Raw genomic sequence first — 18,070 nt, 5'->3', positions numbered from 1 at the left:
GCATGAATGTTATCCAGTCTAACATATTTCCTTGTATGACGAGGTATTTAACTTTTGCCAAACTTAAGTTTATATCGACTTTGCTAAACGCTGCAAAGTCAAGATAAATTATGTCTACATTTTTAATTGATAATTGTGTCATAATGGCTGAGAAATTGGCTTAAAACACAATCTGGATGCATGAAAAACATGCTGAGTTGGATTAAAGAGGTTATATTATGTGTCCAGGAAAGCAATAATTTTATTTCTTACAACTTTCTTAAAGATTTTAATAATGTGGGACGTTTAGTGCTATTTACAATAGTTAACAGCCGAAGTTTGGCTTCCATTCTTGTGAATTGGTGTAATTAATGCGTTGAGAAGGAAGCTTGGTATGTGTCCTTGGTTATACGATTCTTGCCATAGCATTTTGAGCGGGTTTGACAATTGTTCTTTGTATAATTAAGGAGAAGCAGTGCCGGAAAACCATCTGAACCTGTAGCCAAGTTTGAAGACAATTCACTTATTGCATCTTTAATGTCTTCTTCTGTAAACGTTAGTTCTTGAATGGTTTGGGTAGGTTCAGTACCTTAATTTGTTTGGATTTCTGGTTTTGGTTACTAAACATTGAGAGAGAAGAAAAGGTTTTTAACACAACACGCTAGATTACACCACTTTCTCAAATCGCAATGGTTATCTCAGCCAATCAATATGCAATTAACCTACCAATAATAATTATCCAATTATTCATGCAACTTAACCTCCTTCGGCAATAAAGAAGCAAGGTTTTTTCTCTCTCCTTGCTAACCTTGCTAATCACTGCACATATTTTATTATTGTTCGTTTACCAAAACTGTTTAGCATTGCCAAAAAAAAATGAGAAAGAATTACATGACCTTTTTATCTTTTTACCTTTTTATCATAAACAGACCCGTCATAATGACTAATTGCTAGCGCTGGTAACAAAGCCTGCACGTTGGATAAAGCCCTTGTTTCTTAGGTCATCCCTTTAACCACACAACTTCCTTTTTCTACATTCAATACTTCAAATCCTCCACTGGAGAGTGGAGACATCCAATCAAAAAACATATTTTCTTATTATACATGCAAAATTTGTTTTTGTTCTCCCCCATTTTTCTCACATAGTTGTTTACCTATTAATAATTTTGTTTTTATCACATTACGTGAAAGTAGTTCTTGTGCCATGTTATAACTTTGTGATTTATTTTATTACTATTTTCAGGTGAGATTTAATACATTGCAGCAAATATACAGAATGCCTAGCAAGATTGTTCGATATGTTGGCATTGTTACTTTGCTGTGGGCATTTGTACTCATGTATATGGGTTTTAATTTATTTCAACTAGTTGAAGAGTCAAGAAGGTCTTCCCAAGAACTAAATAAAGTGTCTTTAGAGGTGCTGCAACTTAGAAGAGAAAATAAACGCCTTCAAAAGGAGAATATCGCAAAAAACACTAGAGTGATTAAAAATGATGCACAGCGGACAAATAGAGAAGCTGAAAGCGATGAAAATAATAGAAATAATGAGTTATTGCATGAATTAGATGGCGCGAAAGCGAAAATTAGAGAGCTTGAAAGAAAGTTCAAATCATTCTCTGTATCAGAGAGTAGTAATAATTATGAAATTTTAAGAAGGAGAATAGCAAAACAAATTAGAGAAATGTGGTTTTATTTATCTGCACAATTTACAAAAGTAAACAAACTTCTTCCAGATACTGCAAGAAACGATTTTATGAAAGTTTTAGAAAATTTTGGTGAAATGCAGCGAATCACTGAACATGACTTTGAGGAGCTAATTTCTATGGACGGTGCACAAGATATCAGAGATGCTTCTGCCAAAAGGCTATCAGAGGTAGTGCAGAAAAGGCTTTATAATTTACAGAATCCTAAAGATTGTAAAAATGCAAGAAAGTTAATTTGTTCTCTGAATAAAGGCTGTGGTTATGGATGCCAAATGCATCACATACTTTATTGTTTTATTGTGTCTTATGCAACGAAACGAACAATGATTATTGATTCGACAGGGTGGAGATATTCATCCAGAGGATGGAATGCATACTTTCAACCTGTTAGTGATACTTGCATCCACTCAGGCAATGGTGAAGAATGGGATCGTTTTCATGATAAAGCAAAAGTAGTACATTTGCCTATTGTTGATTCTATGTTTCCACGCCCCCCTCAGATGCCTTTGTCTGTACCGAAAGATCTGTACAATGACATCAAGAAGTTTCATGGACATCCCTTTGTTTGGTGGATCAGTCAGTTCACAAAATATCTTTTCAAGTTTCAACCAAATATCAGGAAAGAAATAGAGGACAAAAAACACAGATTAGTTTTTAAAAGGCCTATTGTTGGGTAAGTTTGGCTCTAAATATTAATATTGTTGGGTAAGTTTGACTCTAAATATTAATATTGCTGGGTAAGTTTGGCTCTAAATATTATTATATAATAATACATAGGTTTGCTTACATTGTTGCAAAGCACGTTTCCAAACGTTTTTTTTAAGTAACATTTTTTTGTTTATTTACTGTAATCAATGTAATGATATAACACCAAAAAGTATTTATGCATATTATCAATTTTCTTTTTACTTTTGCGTTCATGGTGAAAGTTATTCGTTTTTATTTTGAGTCTGGCTTACTTGTTTTATTTAGTGTGCAAGTCCGGCGTACTGATAAAATAAATTTGGAAGCTGCTTTCCATGGTATCGAGGAATACATGTATTGGGTAGATCTTTATTACAAAAAATTGGCACTAACTGAAACGTTTGACAAAAAGAGAGTTTTTATTGCCAGTGACGATGCAACCGTACTATCGGATGCACGTAAAAAGTAAGTGTGGCCAAAATTTTGTATATTAGTTTATACTGCGTAAATAAGACTTTCTTGCACATACAGAGAACAATATAAATTATTAGCAGTAAAACGAATTGAGTTTATATTAATAACTCCGTTTTGCCAATATGTTGTAGCCAGGTCTGCCAAAGTAAGCATATCCACAATGTAGGCTTCCTTGGTTGAGATAGAAATAATACGTTGGCAAACACGTGATAAGTGGGAGACACAAAATACAATAGGAGAAAATTTTCTGATAATAGGCTCTAAAACGTAACGAAAAAAGCCTCTCGAGGTTTGATAATAGTATTTCTCTAGTGGCAAACACTTTTATAGACAATAATTTACCCACAAAGATTTTACTAATCCAAAAAATCTAAGATTAGTTGCTTCAGGCAAGGAGAGAAAGGTTTGAAAAAGAATGATTACAAATAGTATAAAAAGGCAGGAAAACGTTAAGCTTGGCTCTAAATCTTATGGAGTGGCCACAACTTCTAAAATCTGAAGTATTGAACTCTCCCAAAAGCTCAAGTTGTTTTAAAGATCAATAAAATTTTAGACAGGCAAACTATTATTATTGAGACTTTTTTTAAAATCTCAAATCTTTTCATGATATATAGTTACCCAGAGTATGAATTTTTTAAAATCTCAAATCTTTTCATGATATAGGTACCCAGAGTATGAATTTTTTAAAATCTCAAATCTTTTCATGATATAGGTACCCAGAGTATGAATTTTTTTAAATCTCAAATCTTTTCATGATATAGGTACCCAGAGTATGAATTTTTAAGCGACAATGACGTTTCAAAAGCAGCTGGTTTGCAGCGTAGATATTCAGACGAATCTTTGCATGGTGTCATTTCGGACATCGAGATTTTGTCCGACACAGATTTTTTAGTCTGTACTTTCTCGTCACAAGTATGTCTTTCGTATGTATTCAATATTTTTGTAAATGTATTATCCCTTAGACAACGGGCTCACTTAGATTTACGGTCGAAAATCAGGCAAAAACAGCGCGACGGTTGCACCGCCATAACCCAGTGGACTCAGTTGTTCTAAAAAAAATTGAATATGCCTATTTGACCATCTAAACATCTGATGCGAGATTGCAAAAATTTATGTAATGCGTTTAGGTCCTATACATTATTTTATGTCTCTTTTGCAAAAAAATGCTAGCAGAATTTATATTATTTTTGAGGTGTTGAAAAATAGTTTTTAATTGTTTATTTCTCGTATTTTTTTTGTTTCATTAATAAAAAAATTATTTCTGTTTGCAGGATCACGAAACTAAAGTTTGATTTTGTCTTAGGTATGTCGTATGGCGTACGAGATCATGAATAACAAACACACTGACGCTTCTCAAAAATTCCGTTCTTTGGATGATATATATTATTTTGGCGGACAACAAGAACACAGAATGAAAGCTATTTGGCCGCATGAAGCTCAGGGACGGAGTGAGCTTGATTTAAAAGTAGGAGATATCATTGGAATTGCAGGTAGGGCATGTTGTCAGAAATTACTTACAATGGAAATTGAACGACTACAATTAATTTGCGCAAAAAATATGACATCGTCCTCAAAGCTAATAGTTTCTAACAGCATATATAAATTTCTTGGATTTAAATTCCGCGAGTTTTAATTTAACGAGTTTGCTAAGGCGAGTTTTAATGGAGAATTTTTTTTTTTCTCGCCAGGAAATCATTGGGACGGTCAAGCCAAAGGGCTTCACCATGCTTCTCAAAGGACTGGTTTGTTTCCTGCTTACAAAGTGGAAGATGTTCACGACGTTGCCGACTTTCCTGTCTACGACGACAAATAATCAAAATTTCCGACACCTTATAGGCTCATAAACTTGATGATAATTTTTTACATTTTAAAGTAACGTTAGAATGTATTTATATTTAGCGCTTTCAATTTTTCAATAGTCATCCATTTATTTAATTCCTAAATTATATTTGTACGTAAACCTTTTAGACACATTACGCCGGCTTTTTTAAGTCAATCTCAAAAATATATTGCCTTAAGTGGATAAATTTTGGCGAGGATTAAATTTGGCAAATTCGGCGAAATTCGCTAAATTAATTACCTGCCAAAATTTTCATAACTGATTATTCGTCAATATAAATACTCGTTAAATTAATTTTGGTCATTCGTCAACGCAAAACGCGTAGTACGAGTGTCCAACAGGAAAAAGAAAATTACTGATAATCCTATAACTACATAATTTTTTAAAAAAATTATTACATCAATAATTTTTAAATTCAGTTTATTATATCTAATGTAAAATGTCAGTCGTATTCATGCCTCCTTACTTTGAAGTGTAACCGTCATATCCAAACCCACAAAATCTTCATCAGTTTCGGAACATCGGAATATTTGTGCATGTTGCCACGCAACCGAACCTTCTCCTCCATATAAATTCACATTTAAATGCAACTTTCTTGAACCAGCCAGAGCCGCGGTTTCCAAACGGGCACCTGCAACAAAAAATGCATTTCAAGTTTCCGAGATATTCTGGTCCCCCGAGAAAATTATTTTAAGCAAGATCCAACAGCTCTTGTGTGACAAAATTTTATAGTCCAATTATAGTCTGTATCAGCTAATACAGAAATCAAACCTGGTCTTCCTTAGTTACACTTTCACTAATTCGAATTGTTCTAAAATCTCCTGAATTTTTGTGGGCCGCAATGTGAAGAATTGTGTGAAGCCTGAGAAAATGAGAAGTTTTTGTTTTGTTGTTTCGTGGCCAGCTTTTTTTTTACGTCTAAATTACCCAGTATGTAGTTACATGCAAGTTGTAATTACTGTGTTCAAAATTTGAATGCGGTATATATTTTTTAAAAAAATAATCATATTTTTAGCCTAATCATGCGTTTTTCATGAGCATATTCCAATAATCTTTTTGCCATTAAGCATAACCTAAGCATATTTTGAGCCTGAATAAGCACTTTTCATAAACATCCATAAGCAGCCCGATATTTTTTTCTTTCGCGAAAAGAAATATTATTTATGTTAATATTCTGCTTTGAAAAAAATGCTTAAGTCGGTAAAAAGTCGGTAAAAAGAGACATTGCGGAATAAATTTTTGTGGATGCAAGAAATTTGGTAAATCAAGGTCGGGAAAAACCTAAAGAATACTAAGCTGTAACAATAACCGCAAATAATTTCTTCCCTTAAGGTAAGGTTTTATCGACTAAAAATTTTAGCTGGCTTTCTTATACTGATAAGACGATTGTTTACTTAAAAAATGCACCTATAAAATAAAACTTTGATTATCAAATTCCAAACTAGATAGCAAACTAAAAATCAGACTATGTGAGCCACCTGTATGTACGCAACTGACTTCGTATGTTTTTTATAAGCACATGAAAATTTGAAAATAAGTTCGGGTATATTTCGTGTAATTCCAATAACTTTCTCGGAAGGAAAGCTTCAACAAATTCATCGAATTGATCAGATTTTTTTTTAATTTTTGCTTGCTTGCACTTGATGATATGGAGCAGGCGGTATGAGAAAGAATGGTCCGATATTTTCCATATATTTTACAAATTTTTTATTGCGTTTTTATGCTTCTATACAGGCGAACCTTATGTTTCCAGGTCTATGTTAGAAAAAATTATTTAATAATTTTAAAAGTTTAGTAACAGATGTTTGAGCTCTTACTTCCGTCATTTTTGTTCACTCTGATGCACTCGTCTCCACTACATATGCTGAACATCGCTTTGCCGCTATTATACACTTTCGATGTAACCTTGACATCAACATTTTGAACAACCAACTCGGTATCACTTAAATCGATGCACCAACTGATAGAACCGTGATCAGTATTTTCCATGCGAGCAAGATATACCTAAATTAATGTCATTATCATTTGAGATTGTTGGTTGTGAAAAAATTTAAAATTTTTTAACTTTGCGAAAATAAGTTTGCTATATTTTATATTTCGATTATCTTGAATTCGAACATACCATCTTCCAATCATTCTCACGCTTCATAAACATATTTTCACATGTTTCCACGCCATTCTCCCACCCTTGTATCACTGGTTCACCCAACGGGTCATCAAGCGTTGTGTAATAACAATCCTTCACAGGAAGAAAGCGGATCCTAAAGCTAAAAAGTCCGTTATTTAGTTGTCACAAACTCAGCTAAATTTCAGCGTTTGCAAAACAAAGGGTCAACATTTCATTTATTTATAATTTTATTTATTGTTTTTTATTTTAATAAAAGGCGGGATTAAATTCTCGAGAAAGCTCTATCGTATAAATTCACTTCTATTAACTGACAAAATCCGTCCAACCTTTTTCTCTCTATATTTTCTGCATTTAGTTGGAATTTGTGAGATTTCTCAGTCTAAAAAAAAAAGAAAACAAATTATTATGCAAAAATAACAGAAAAAACATCTGCTCTCCACTCGCAGTGAGCTGCTTTCCACTTGCAGTGATCTGCTCTCCACTCGCAGTGAGTTGCTCTCTACTAGCAGTAAGCTGCTCTCCACTCGCAGTGAGCTGCTCTCCACTCGCATTGATCTGCTCTCCACTCGTATTGATCTGCTCTCCACTCGCATTGATCTGCTCTCCACTCGCAGTGAGCTACTCTCCACTTGCATTGATCTGCTCTCCACAACAAGGTTTCTCATTAAAAAGTATATTTTTTATAATAAGGTTTTCCCAGTTTTTAACTTCCAGTTTTTTTATAAAAATTTTGGCATAATTAAGACATTTTTAAAAAAAAAACGCAATCGCTTAAGCCGCAATTCTCTCCTTTATACAAAATTTTTATCAACAGCTTACAACCATAAAAAAACTTGTTTTGTTTAACCTTGCCAGTTCTAAATAAGAAATTGCCACAACTTTTCTGATGTCAAAATCAAGATAACTGACGCTAATTTAAAAGCAATTAAGAAAGTTAATATGGAGATAGAATTGCATGGAGATAGAACTTGATAAATAACAGCAGAAACAAAAATAACAATAACAAAATTCAGTACCCTGATAAACAACAACAACAACAACAACAATAACGACAACAACGACAACAACAACGACAACAACGTAAAACTTACATTTAAACCAATGTTTCCTTCTTTCACTTCTCCTCTAAGCTGACGCCACGCCATGCTACCAGATAAACGTCCTTGCCCTTCTTCATTAGAAAACTCCTTTTTGGGAGTTATGAATTCCACCATTTCTACAATATCTCGTGAAGTTAAATTTTTTCTCGATTCGTCTGATAACCCGTATTGAAGCTATGAGCGAATATTATGTAACAGATTTTAAATTTTAATTTTATAAAATAAGCAGAAAAACAATATAGCGAGAAAAATATAACTACACCACAACAACTTCGTGGTAGTAGTAGTTACCTCCTTATTGATATTTTTACACAAGCCAAAAAGCCAAGATTCTGACACCAGGTTGCGTCTTCGAATCACTTCTTGATGTTTACCTGAATATCTCCACGTCACATCGACGACCTGCATAAAGAAAAAGTCTCAAATACACTGAAAGCAGCTGCTGGCTTGAAACATACAACTGATATCCAATCATGAAGTCTCTTTTGTCTAATGTTTTTGTTCATCCCGTAACGTCGATGAAAAAAATGCACAAAGCAGTTTCGAGAAACTCTTTTCCAAACACCTCAATTTCGCATCTTCCAACGTAAATACTGCTGTTTTCAGTCAAACTGTGAAACGTCAACGCAAATTGGAAAAGATGTATTAAAATTATTTCAAGTACCAGTAAACGTCAAAATTCTAGTGTTTTTTTATACTTTATAAAATCATCCTGTAGAAAAACGAACCTGTTCTGCAGAGAAGGCTATGACGTAAGACAATTCTTTCTTCCAACCATGCTCATACACCAATGGTTTATCACACAAATTTTCGCAAGGATCACAATGCAACCACCTTTTCCGATCCTCAGAATATACTTCAGTCCAAACATGATCGGTCCAGTCTAGCACAAATCTTGTTTCAAAACCAACAGCCCGACAACAAAGAGAAAAACAGTTAGCCCATTCTCCACATCTACCAGTTCGTGTTTCTATAGCAATAAACAATAAATCGTATATTGTTTGAATCCAAAGAATCTGGTTGAAATTTATCACGATGTTCGACACATTGCGTTTCTTTCACAAAATTAAATCCTTATAAGAAACTAAATCTAAAACAGAGAAAACCTTGAAGACATCAAAACGTTTAATTTAATTTAACGTTTAATTCTGTTTCGCTTTCTTTATAACTATGCCTATAGTGGGTATTTTTGAAAGAGCCGTTTGCTTGCTTGTCCAGTTTTTACCTTGGGACATTTGACTTTAAAAGAGCATAGAAATAAACATATTGGTGATTGAAAACTTTCTAGTTAATCTAAAAGCGGTATTGCGAAAAGTAGTTAGCTAACTGGCTAGCGGCATGTACCTTTAGGTTAACTGGAACTTTATCACTTTTTTGTGCCTACATACAAATCTTGGTTGTTTTAAGGTTTTAAATTCAAAAAAAAAAAACTTGATTTTTTTCTCTATTTCTATTTTAATTCTCCGCTACATCTTTCATGTTCCTAGGATGAATAAAAATAGGCATGATACGTTTTTAGACTGACTTGATGAAATTCAGCTAAAAAATTTCCATTGTAATTCAGTTGTATGCCGTTATATGCTTACCACTTGACTGACAAATATTTGATAGAACTTGTTTCTTATAATTGGCAATGAAAAGTCAAAAGAGTACAAAAACTAGTTTGCTGTAGTACTATTTTCAGTCTAATTTGTCACGTCTCCCAGCTGGTTTATCTAATAATACAGATGTATTATCTTTCCTATTGCACAATTGCCGCAACAGTTCTCCAGCCATGTCTTTAAAACATTTTAATTTTTAATTAGCTATGCTGCCTGAATTTCTTATAATAGCCATATAATTGACAACCTTCGACCTTTGCCCTCTACCTCAGCGATAACTTCCCAATTTAAAGAAAATTAAGATCAGGCTGGTACCAGACGGAAACACCTCCCTTCAACCCGTGATATTAAGGAGCCAATCAAATTAGAACAGCAGAGAAAGTAAAGGGGGTAGAGGTTGAATTTAAATCTTTTTTCAACGCCAACCAGATGTTCAGTTTACCTTCATAACATTAGCACATACCTAGTAATTTTTGAGGATGATTGTATCTTGGAAATCTCATCATCGACGAACATTGAGTGCACTTGTACAATTCAACATTTCCTGCTCCCCATTTCGATTCTTCGGCGTCGGGAATTGCCAATCCGCTATGTTTTGTAGCTCCCTGACAACCGCTACATTCAGGGGTGTTCATCCATGTAAAAAAATCATCTAAATTAATCAAAAAGGAGTAAAATGGTTTAACTAATCAGACTGCAACAAATACTATAAAAGTAACTAAAAGTATTCGCACAGCACACCCACCTTCAATTTTTTTCTTTTTTTTATTTGTCTGGATTTTCTGCTAAAGCGCAAAAAGGCTTGTGAACTTTTTGCGCTATAGCAGAAAATGCAGTGGAATGGAAGCGAGACTTAATCTTTTTGAGATACGTGCAGTTCAACACTTAATAAAAGAAAACTTACTTTTAAACCATTGCAGTAAAAGCAGAAGCAGACAATCATTCATGCTGACTAAGCATTTTCCAGTTAGATCAGATGTAGCCTGACTGTTCTGATTAGCTTCTTCTTTTAACTTGCTTACAGGTATTTTCGAACGCGCAAGATTTTGGAGCTCGTCCTCCTCATACAAAAACGCTTTGTTTACACCGCTTTGAATGGAGGAGAAGAAAGCGGCTTCTTCGTTCTAAAACGCAATTTACTACACAGTCACAAGGCTTGTGTGGAGCTTTTGTTGACCCATAAAGGATGGGGCAACCTGGTTGCACAATTGCTATTGATATACATGCAGTATGAGATTCGACACTTTGATCCAAACTTACCTAAACTATCATAGAAGTTATCAAAAATAAACGAAACAAAATTGACAAAATTAAAAACATACAGATTTAATTTGTGCTTGATATTTCAACTTCCTGCGCCCTGATATCAAAGCCTGTCCAGATGTACAACTAGGAGAGGTAATGTTACTATTTAAGAACGGGCCAACCACTGGCTTAATATTTGTAGTACCAATTCTGCTCCTTTCATCAACTAAAGCATCTCTTAATGCGTGCAAATTTTCAAGGGATGACGCTGGTGGTAACAGCAATCTGTCTGCCATCTACAAAAATTATTTATATAAAGAAATTAATAAGTCTAACAAAAGCAAACATCCAAGAGAGAGATAAATTTAGTAGATTTACTGGTAAACTCTCTGTATTAAATCTACAAGTAAAAAAGTGTTTGAATGACTTTATCTTGTATGATTAGCATGCTTATGTTTTTATTCTTAAGATAATATAATGCAGTTACCTCTTCAAAGCCCATTGTAAAAAGACAATCAACTGCACCAAGCACAGGCAGAATTTTATTCATAAAGATTTCATTTGTAAGTTTGATCTGTCTGTATTTTAAATTTTGGGGGTCTCTTAGGACATTGCTTGCAAATCTAACCAAAAGATCCGACGCAATATCAAATTCTTTCCTCTCATTTTTTAGTAGGTCTGAAAAAGCGGGAAAACTGCGTCCCACTGCTATTCTCTGTGGATCTGGTTCCTGTAAAAAATATAGCAACTCAGACCTATTAGAGTATCCAATGATAAGCAGGCATAGAAAGAAAAGACCACCCCTTAAAAAGATGATATGTCATTTTTACAGGACATTTCGTACCAGTTGAAATGAAGTTCCCATCCATTGAATTACAGCTGATTCCAGTTTCGTAGGATCACCTCCACGGATGCGATCAACTTCCTTGTTTTGTTTGATGAAAATAAATGTTGGCATTGCTTTGATATCATATTTAACTGCAGTAAACTTTAAAAAGAAAGAAATTCCCTTCACAACCAATAAAAAGGTCTACCATCAATTCATACACAATTTATTGTTAAATAATACCTGGCATTTATCAACATCCACTTTTAAAAATTTTACATTTAAATATTTTGAACTCAACTCAGTAAATTTTGGTGCAATCATGTGACATGGACCACACCTGAAGATAAAAAGAGAAGAAAATTGAAAAATATAGACTTTTCCACCCCTTTCATCATAATATATTTTATTATAAAACAGGATGGTTATTATTGAAAAGGGGTATAAATACCAGATTTGTGAAAACAAGTGGTTGCATTTGTTATTTCCATTATAGTGATTGTACCTGTATCAAGTAAGGAGAAATAGTACCTTTGTTGCCCTGTCAACATAATTAAGAGTCTTGTTTTGCCTTTTGGTAGTAATTTAAGCAAATTCAGGAAAGTGTGGAGGCCGTCGAAAGAAAACCATTAACTTTACGTGAAAAGTGGCCCTGACACACCCTTCTACATGGACAGATTTGTGTCTTATCAACACTCTTAATAAATTTATTACTAGTTAATTAATTTAAAAATTAAATCAGATTTTACTTCACATCTTTCTGCTTTCTAAATATACATTAACGTCATAAATTGCCCTCTGTCAGTTTTTTTAATTTTAAGGCTTTGCTATTTTGGTTGAAACTTTAAAGAATAAAGTTTATATATATAAGTTTTTAATTTTTGTATTTACAAAAAAAATTCCTTTGTCAAAAATTCCCACATATTCTTGGGAAACAACAGTAAAGCTACCCATATGGCAATTGCCATAATAGTATAAACTCCAACATAGCACTAAGGGTTTAAAGCAAGAAACATGCTCCTGGTGATCACCAAATATGTAATAATAAGTAGCAGATTAGACAATTGCCTCAACCTACGCACCATATTAGAGTTTTGCTCTTATCAGCACATGCACTTCCCAATTAGAGACCAGATAAAGTATCTTTGTAAATTTAACCATACCAAATCAGATGTTTTACAGTCAGATTGGCTAAAACTTGCTTTTACTTTAGTAGACATACTTGAGATAATCAACAAAAACAAAAGCTTGACATACATTACTCTTGTGCTTAATTGTAGGGGGTCGAATAAGCAGGGGGGTGGGTAATCCGAAGAAATTTCTTAAAGTGAGAGGGGGGGTCATAATATAATGACCTAAGGGGGTATTACGAAATTTTCTGTAAAATGGGGGGAGGTTGGGAAGGGAGGGGGGGATAAATCGACTAACTTTAAATAAACTAAAACTAGTGTAACAACTAAAAATAAAGATAACAATGCTTTTGACATGTTTAAGGAATAAACTGTGCTGACATTTTGTTGATATTTGTTATTTTTCACCTGTAAATAGTATTTGTTCTTGAGATTTGTTCCAAAAGAGAGTTGTGTTTTGATTATAAGAAAAGCTTTGTGATATCCAAAATACTTAATATGGGGGGGGGGGGGGGTGTTATAAAAACGAGGAGGTGGGTCTCATTCTCAAATTCAATAAAATGGGGGGGGGTCATAAAATGATTTTAGGGGTGAAAAATTCGAAAAAGTGCAATTTGAACCCCCCCCCCCCCCCCCCTACAATTAAGCACAAAAGAGCATAACACATGAGATATGTTGTTTTGAGAGTTATACACTGGTTATTTATTGTAACCAATGATGGCTGTGCATTCGGAATACAAAATCTAGAACACATTTATGACAGCTAAGCTACATCCCTTATGGCAGTAAACAAAAATGACAGAACAAAAAATACCTGGGTAGATCCCTGGTTTGCAGATTGACCATAACATTTAGGGGTGATGCACATATCTATTTTTCTAAAATTAGTGTCAAAATGACACTATTGGGTGGATGGGCAAATTTTTTGGGAGGCTAAATTTTAACAATTTTTTTTATCAATTTTTTCTTTACAAATTTATATCAAAAAGAAAGTGGCTTAATGGAGAAAATGAAGAAAAGAAACCTAACTAGTGGGAAATTTTTTTTAACCATGTTTCTAGTCCTTTTTTGCAAAATATTCTATGATGTCCTGTTTTACGACAGGTAAAGCAGCTTTTGCTAAACCTGAGCGTCTGTTGCGAAACAAGTGGGACCATTTTTCATGCGATTGGAATGATGAATGTGAGGGTATGTGCGCTGATGGTTGACATCTTTTCTCTTCTGTCAAATTTTTGTTTCTGTTGATTTTTCTCAAATTTAGTAGTGATGTAACTATGGGAGGGGTGGGTCATAAATTTAGTTTTTAATGCTGATTTTTTACAAATAAATTATGGACATCAGACGTTTTTTTGATTCTAACAGCTTTAGTGATGATCTGGGAACTCTGCTCACTATCTCTTAAAACAACTTTGCAAAAATGTCCATGAACAGGGTGGGTGTGAGTTACTCCAGTGATGTTTAGGCTGTCTGTGCTGTGAAGTACACAGGTTTTTTGGTACCGGTGAAATTGGTATTATGGTATTAAATGGCAAACTTAGCTACAGGCTTTGTTACAGTGGATATTTCTGCAAGGGCAGACGTCAGATGAGGTGGATCAAGTTTAGGCAAGTTTTCAAATTAAAATGGCAGTTGTCCTCCGACAAAACTGTCCGCACTTTCCTGACCTTGCCGGAGCATTCCTGAAATGCAATTCCTTGTAACATACCATGGAGACAAAAGTTAGAAGAAGGCACTTGAAGAGAAAGGAGTTAATAAAGTTTATATATAAGTTATTTATCAAGTAAATCTTATCAAAAACTATTTTTTCTGGCATTGTAGGGGTCTATGCAGGGTTTTTCAGGTAAATACTTGAATTTTTTTCAAAACGCTGAACTTGCCTGAAAACGCGCTGCACTTTTTACAGCATATGCGGCTTATTGACAGTCTCGTTTTTATCCATGGTTTTAATTCCTTTGTAATTTTATGATATAAAACACCATAATATTCACACCATGTAAAAAACTGCCTGCTAAATGAAGGAATGAAGAGAATAAAACTTGGAAGCTTACAAAAAAGAAGCTGTTTTTATCGTTGTAGATATACATATGTATAGCTTACCAAGTAGCAAAGAAGTCAATAACAACAAGTTGGTGATCAGAAACAATCTTCAATTCCTCTTGATATTGCTTATCAGAGCTAATTGCAACTACTCTGTCCGCCATCTTTCTTGTTTACCAATGTGTTTTTGCAGAGCGCTACTGAATACTCCTGGGTACAGCATGGCTGGACCCTGGAAAAGGTGCACGCACATCGGCCGGAAAAAGACAAACGGACGCCTCCTTTCTTATGGCGCGCTATAATGCACTTTAATACCAAGTGGTTATCGATTATAAGTTGTCGGTTTTTTTTGGTTTTTTTTCGCCAAAAGAAATTTATATACAACTATTTCAAAATTACAGATACAAGTTCTACATACGCATAATTTCAAGCATAAATTTCTACAGTGTGATATATATATAAGTATATCAGGTACGTAGAATAAAATGGCAGGAGTAAGTAGAAGACTATGCAGTCTTATCATCTCACACCTTACATAGCCGTTATCAAAAAGAGCGTCAAATAAAAATCGATAACTAAAAACTTAATAAAATATTAAATGTTATGTTAAATAAATAAAAAAGCGTTTAATTATCACACGTGGTGTTGTTTCAGAAGAAGACTTGTTCGTTATTACTTCGTAACAGCTGATTTCTTAGAGCAATGTTAAATTGTTTTGTAGATGGAATGTTTTTTATTTCATCATTTAGAAGCATGCTCCAGAGTTTTGGGCCTCGGTTTGATATTGACAATTTTGTTACAGTAGATATGATTTTTGGCCGAAGAAAATTGTTACCTGAAAATCTAGTTGGATATTTATGTTGAACTTTCTTAAATAATGTAATGAATATATTTGGTGCTAATAAATTTTCAATCTTATACATGAAAATAAGGACTTGAAAAATGTTTAGCTGACATACATCTTGAATACCCAGTTCTTTTAGCAGTTGTTTAGAATGGAAACATTTGTACTGCCGTAATATAATCCTACTGGCAAGTTTTTGCTGAGTGTGCAGTTTTTTAACTTTGTCATATAAGTGCTACCCCATGCAATGTTTGCATAATTTAAATAGCAGTGTATAAAGGAAAAATATATGCTTTTTAAGCAGTTCTTATTTAAAGCGAAACTGGCTCTATATAAGATTCCTAAGCTTTTGGAAACTTTGTTTTCACTAATTTAATATGTTCTCTCCAAGTTAAATTTTTGTCCAGGAGAACTCTAAGAAATTTCATTGAATATTCTCTTCTTATGTTTACATGATCAATAACTAATCCAGGTAACCTAAGAGGTATTTCATCTTTTTTACTAAGTTTGTGAAAAAAGGTATATCTAGTTTTTGAAGTGTTAAGGGATAATTTATTTGCTTTAAACCAATCAGCCAATTTGGTCAATTCTATGTTAGTAGTTTCAAAAAGTACGTTTATATCTTTATGAGTAAAGAATAAATTTGTATCATCGGCAAATAAAATTGAATTTAAGAGAGTAGATGCTGTAAATATATCATTGATATAAATAAGAAACAACGTTGGTCCTAAAATTGTCCTAAAATTAAGGTACTCCACATTTTATAATCCTGTAGTTAGTATATCAGGACGTCTATGGCCAGGTATTTGTCATGGTAGTCCCCCATGGTGACGTTATCACCCTCTGGGGTAATGACATTCCATACCTTTTTTACATATTCATGGTCCCTGTCGCTGATCCCCTTCATGTTCAGCTTGCTGTAGAACGCCTCCTTGGGAGGTAGTTCCGACTCTTCGAATCACTGCCAATCGTCCATATAGTCGTAAGGATACACGCCCTTTCTCAGCATCAGCCTGAAGGCATCATCTTTGTCGATGAACTTGGCCATGGATGGTACGTTTGCCTTTGCCCGGTCCTGATTAAGCTGCTTTGTAGTATTTGAGTCGCAATTTTTACAGTAGAATTTTGCCATGTATTCAGCGTCTATGCTCTGGGATTCAAGACAGGTATCTGCATACTGCTGACACTGCTGACACTGCATACCTGCGGCGTTTGTACCAATGAGGTTGCCTGCCAATTTGTCTGGGCTTGAGGGCATGAATCGGCAGGAATCTATGAACCGAATCTCTATGGTCTTGTACTTCTCACCATCACCATAGCTCATACCTCCAAGTGATACCTTGATTTTGACATTGAAACTGGTATATTTCTCCGTATTCTCAGCAATACAACCGATGTCCTGGGTGTCGTACTTCTCACCCAATTCCCGTATGAACAGGTGCGCATCATACCCGCTGAGATTGTGAAAGATGACAGGTATGTGGCTAGGTATCTTATACTTCAAATTGCAACTGTTATGCACTGCGCCTCGATACTTTACCGTATAATGACAATGGTCCCTAACTTTGCGGTTATTCTTGCTGTCATCGAAGGGCTTTAGGCAGATGTGGCATTTCGATGCCTCATCATGTTCCTTTTTAGGACCTCCGTTATAGGCAGCATGCCCCGTTGTGGGTAGGTATAATATAGTCTTTTCACCTCATCCTCCAGGTGGTTCACGAACTTCGTTACACAGTCCTCATTCAGTTGACTGTTAGGGGATCTGGTGCATCCCCATAGGCAAAGGTGCTATAGGTACACCAGCTAGACGGGACATGCTTGCTTAGCTTTTTAGTCCTTTTGAGCCTGGCATCTTTTACTGGGATGAGTAGATTCTCGAAGTCGGCATAGATAGGAAAGGTTACCCTGAATTGCTGTTGGCCATCCCTATGGTATAGCCACTTTTCAGCCTCATTTGGCATCGTAATTTTAACAGCCTCGTGGTCGGTGCAATATCTATAGTACTTGTCCCTCGATTCAACCGTGGGAAAGGCCTGTAGGCAGTTTAGACAGAAGTGCATTTTTGCCGTATTTTTCGAGGTCTCACTACCTAGGAGTCTCGATAGGGATTTGATGGCTTTGTAGTGGTTCTTTTTGTTATCTGTTATAAGCAACAGATTAACTTGCTTGTTGCGCCTAATGTTGTACTCGGATTGACGAGTACAACATTAGGCATTATCATCATTATTATCAACATTTGGATGTTGATCTTCTTCTCCATTACGTACAATACGTTTACCGCAATACCCGAGTTATTATCTTCGAGCTTGGATATACTTTTGATACTTGTTGGGAACTCTATACCCTTCCAATTGTAGAGTTCTACGCAGGATTTTATCTGAGATATTCAATTCGTGTTCCTCCCTATCTCCTCATGATGTAAGGAAGCTATAACGGCCCACTTGAAGCATTTCTCGTCTTCATTCACCGGGTTAATGAA

General features: G+C 34.7%; 2 protein-coding genes across 2 annotated transcripts; one reads left to right on the top strand and one right to left on the bottom strand.

Moving 5' to 3' along the window:
• Nucleotide 1: 1 nt before the first annotated feature.
• LOC130641678 (alpha-(1,6)-fucosyltransferase-like) lies at nt 2-4,775 on the top strand. Its single transcript, XM_057448589.1, has 5 exons — nt 2-2,355; nt 2,655-2,831; nt 3,602-3,752; nt 4,144-4,330; nt 4,529-4,775. The coding sequence occupies exons 1-5, from the start codon at nt 1,256-1,258 to the stop codon at nt 4,651-4,653; spliced, it is 1,740 nt and encodes a 579-aa protein (XP_057304572.1). The 5' UTR covers nt 2-1,255; the 3' UTR covers nt 4,654-4,775.
• A 267-nt stretch (nt 4,776-5,042) lies between these two features.
• On the bottom strand, nt 5,043-14,962 carry LOC130641677 (peptide-N(4)-(N-acetyl-beta-glucosaminyl)asparagine amidase-like). Its single transcript, XM_057448588.1, has 14 exons — nt 14,808-14,962; nt 11,824-11,920; nt 11,599-11,742; nt 11,242-11,484; nt 10,832-11,050; nt 10,414-10,633; nt 9,973-10,161; nt 8,637-8,878; nt 8,200-8,310; nt 7,900-8,082; nt 7,135-7,187; nt 6,803-6,947; nt 6,498-6,684; nt 5,043-5,311 (listed from the first exon to the last, which is right to left on the bottom strand). Exons 1-14 carry the CDS (start codon nt 14,909-14,911, stop codon nt 5,133-5,135), a joined length of 2,316 nt encoding a protein of 771 aa, XP_057304571.1. The 5' UTR covers nt 14,912-14,962; the 3' UTR covers nt 5,043-5,132.
• Nucleotides 14,963-18,070: the final 3,108 nt, after the last annotated feature.

Source organism: Hydractinia symbiolongicarpus, chromosome 4, assembly GCF_029227915.1.
Source record: "Hydractinia symbiolongicarpus strain clone_291-10 chromosome 4, HSymV2.1, whole genome shotgun sequence".
Taxonomy (NCBI): domain Eukaryota; kingdom Metazoa; phylum Cnidaria; class Hydrozoa; order Anthoathecata; family Hydractiniidae; genus Hydractinia; species Hydractinia symbiolongicarpus.
The sequence above is the reverse complement of the archived record's forward strand: the minus strand, read 5'-3'. Positions and strand labels throughout refer to the sequence as shown.

Bases quoted from the DNA above. Each gene is read 5' to 3' on its own strand.
- LOC130641677 (XM_057448588.1), bottom strand. From the start codon at position 14,911: ATGGCGGACAGAGTAGTTGCAATTAGCTCTGATAAGCAATATCAAGAG. The intron at 8,311-8,636 runs GTTCGTTTTTCT...TTCTTTATGCAG, and splicing joins TAGCCTTCTCTGCAGAACAG to GTCGTCGATGTGACGTGGAG. The intron at 5,312-6,497 runs GTAAGAGCTCAA...TTTTTGTTGCAG, and splicing joins AGTGAACAAAAATGACGGAA to GTGCCCGTTTGGAAACCGCG.
- LOC130641678 (XM_057448589.1), top strand. From the start codon at position 1,256: ATGCCTAGCAAGATTGTTCGATATGTTGGCATTGTTACTTTGCTGTGG. The intron at 2,356-2,654 runs GTAAGTTTGGCT...TGTTTTATTTAG, and splicing joins TTTAAAAGGCCTATTGTTGG to TGTGCAAGTCCGGCGTACTG. The intron at 4,331-4,528 runs GTAGGGCATGTT...TTTTCTCGCCAG, and splicing joins AGATATCATTGGAATTGCAG to GAAATCATTGGGACGGTCAA.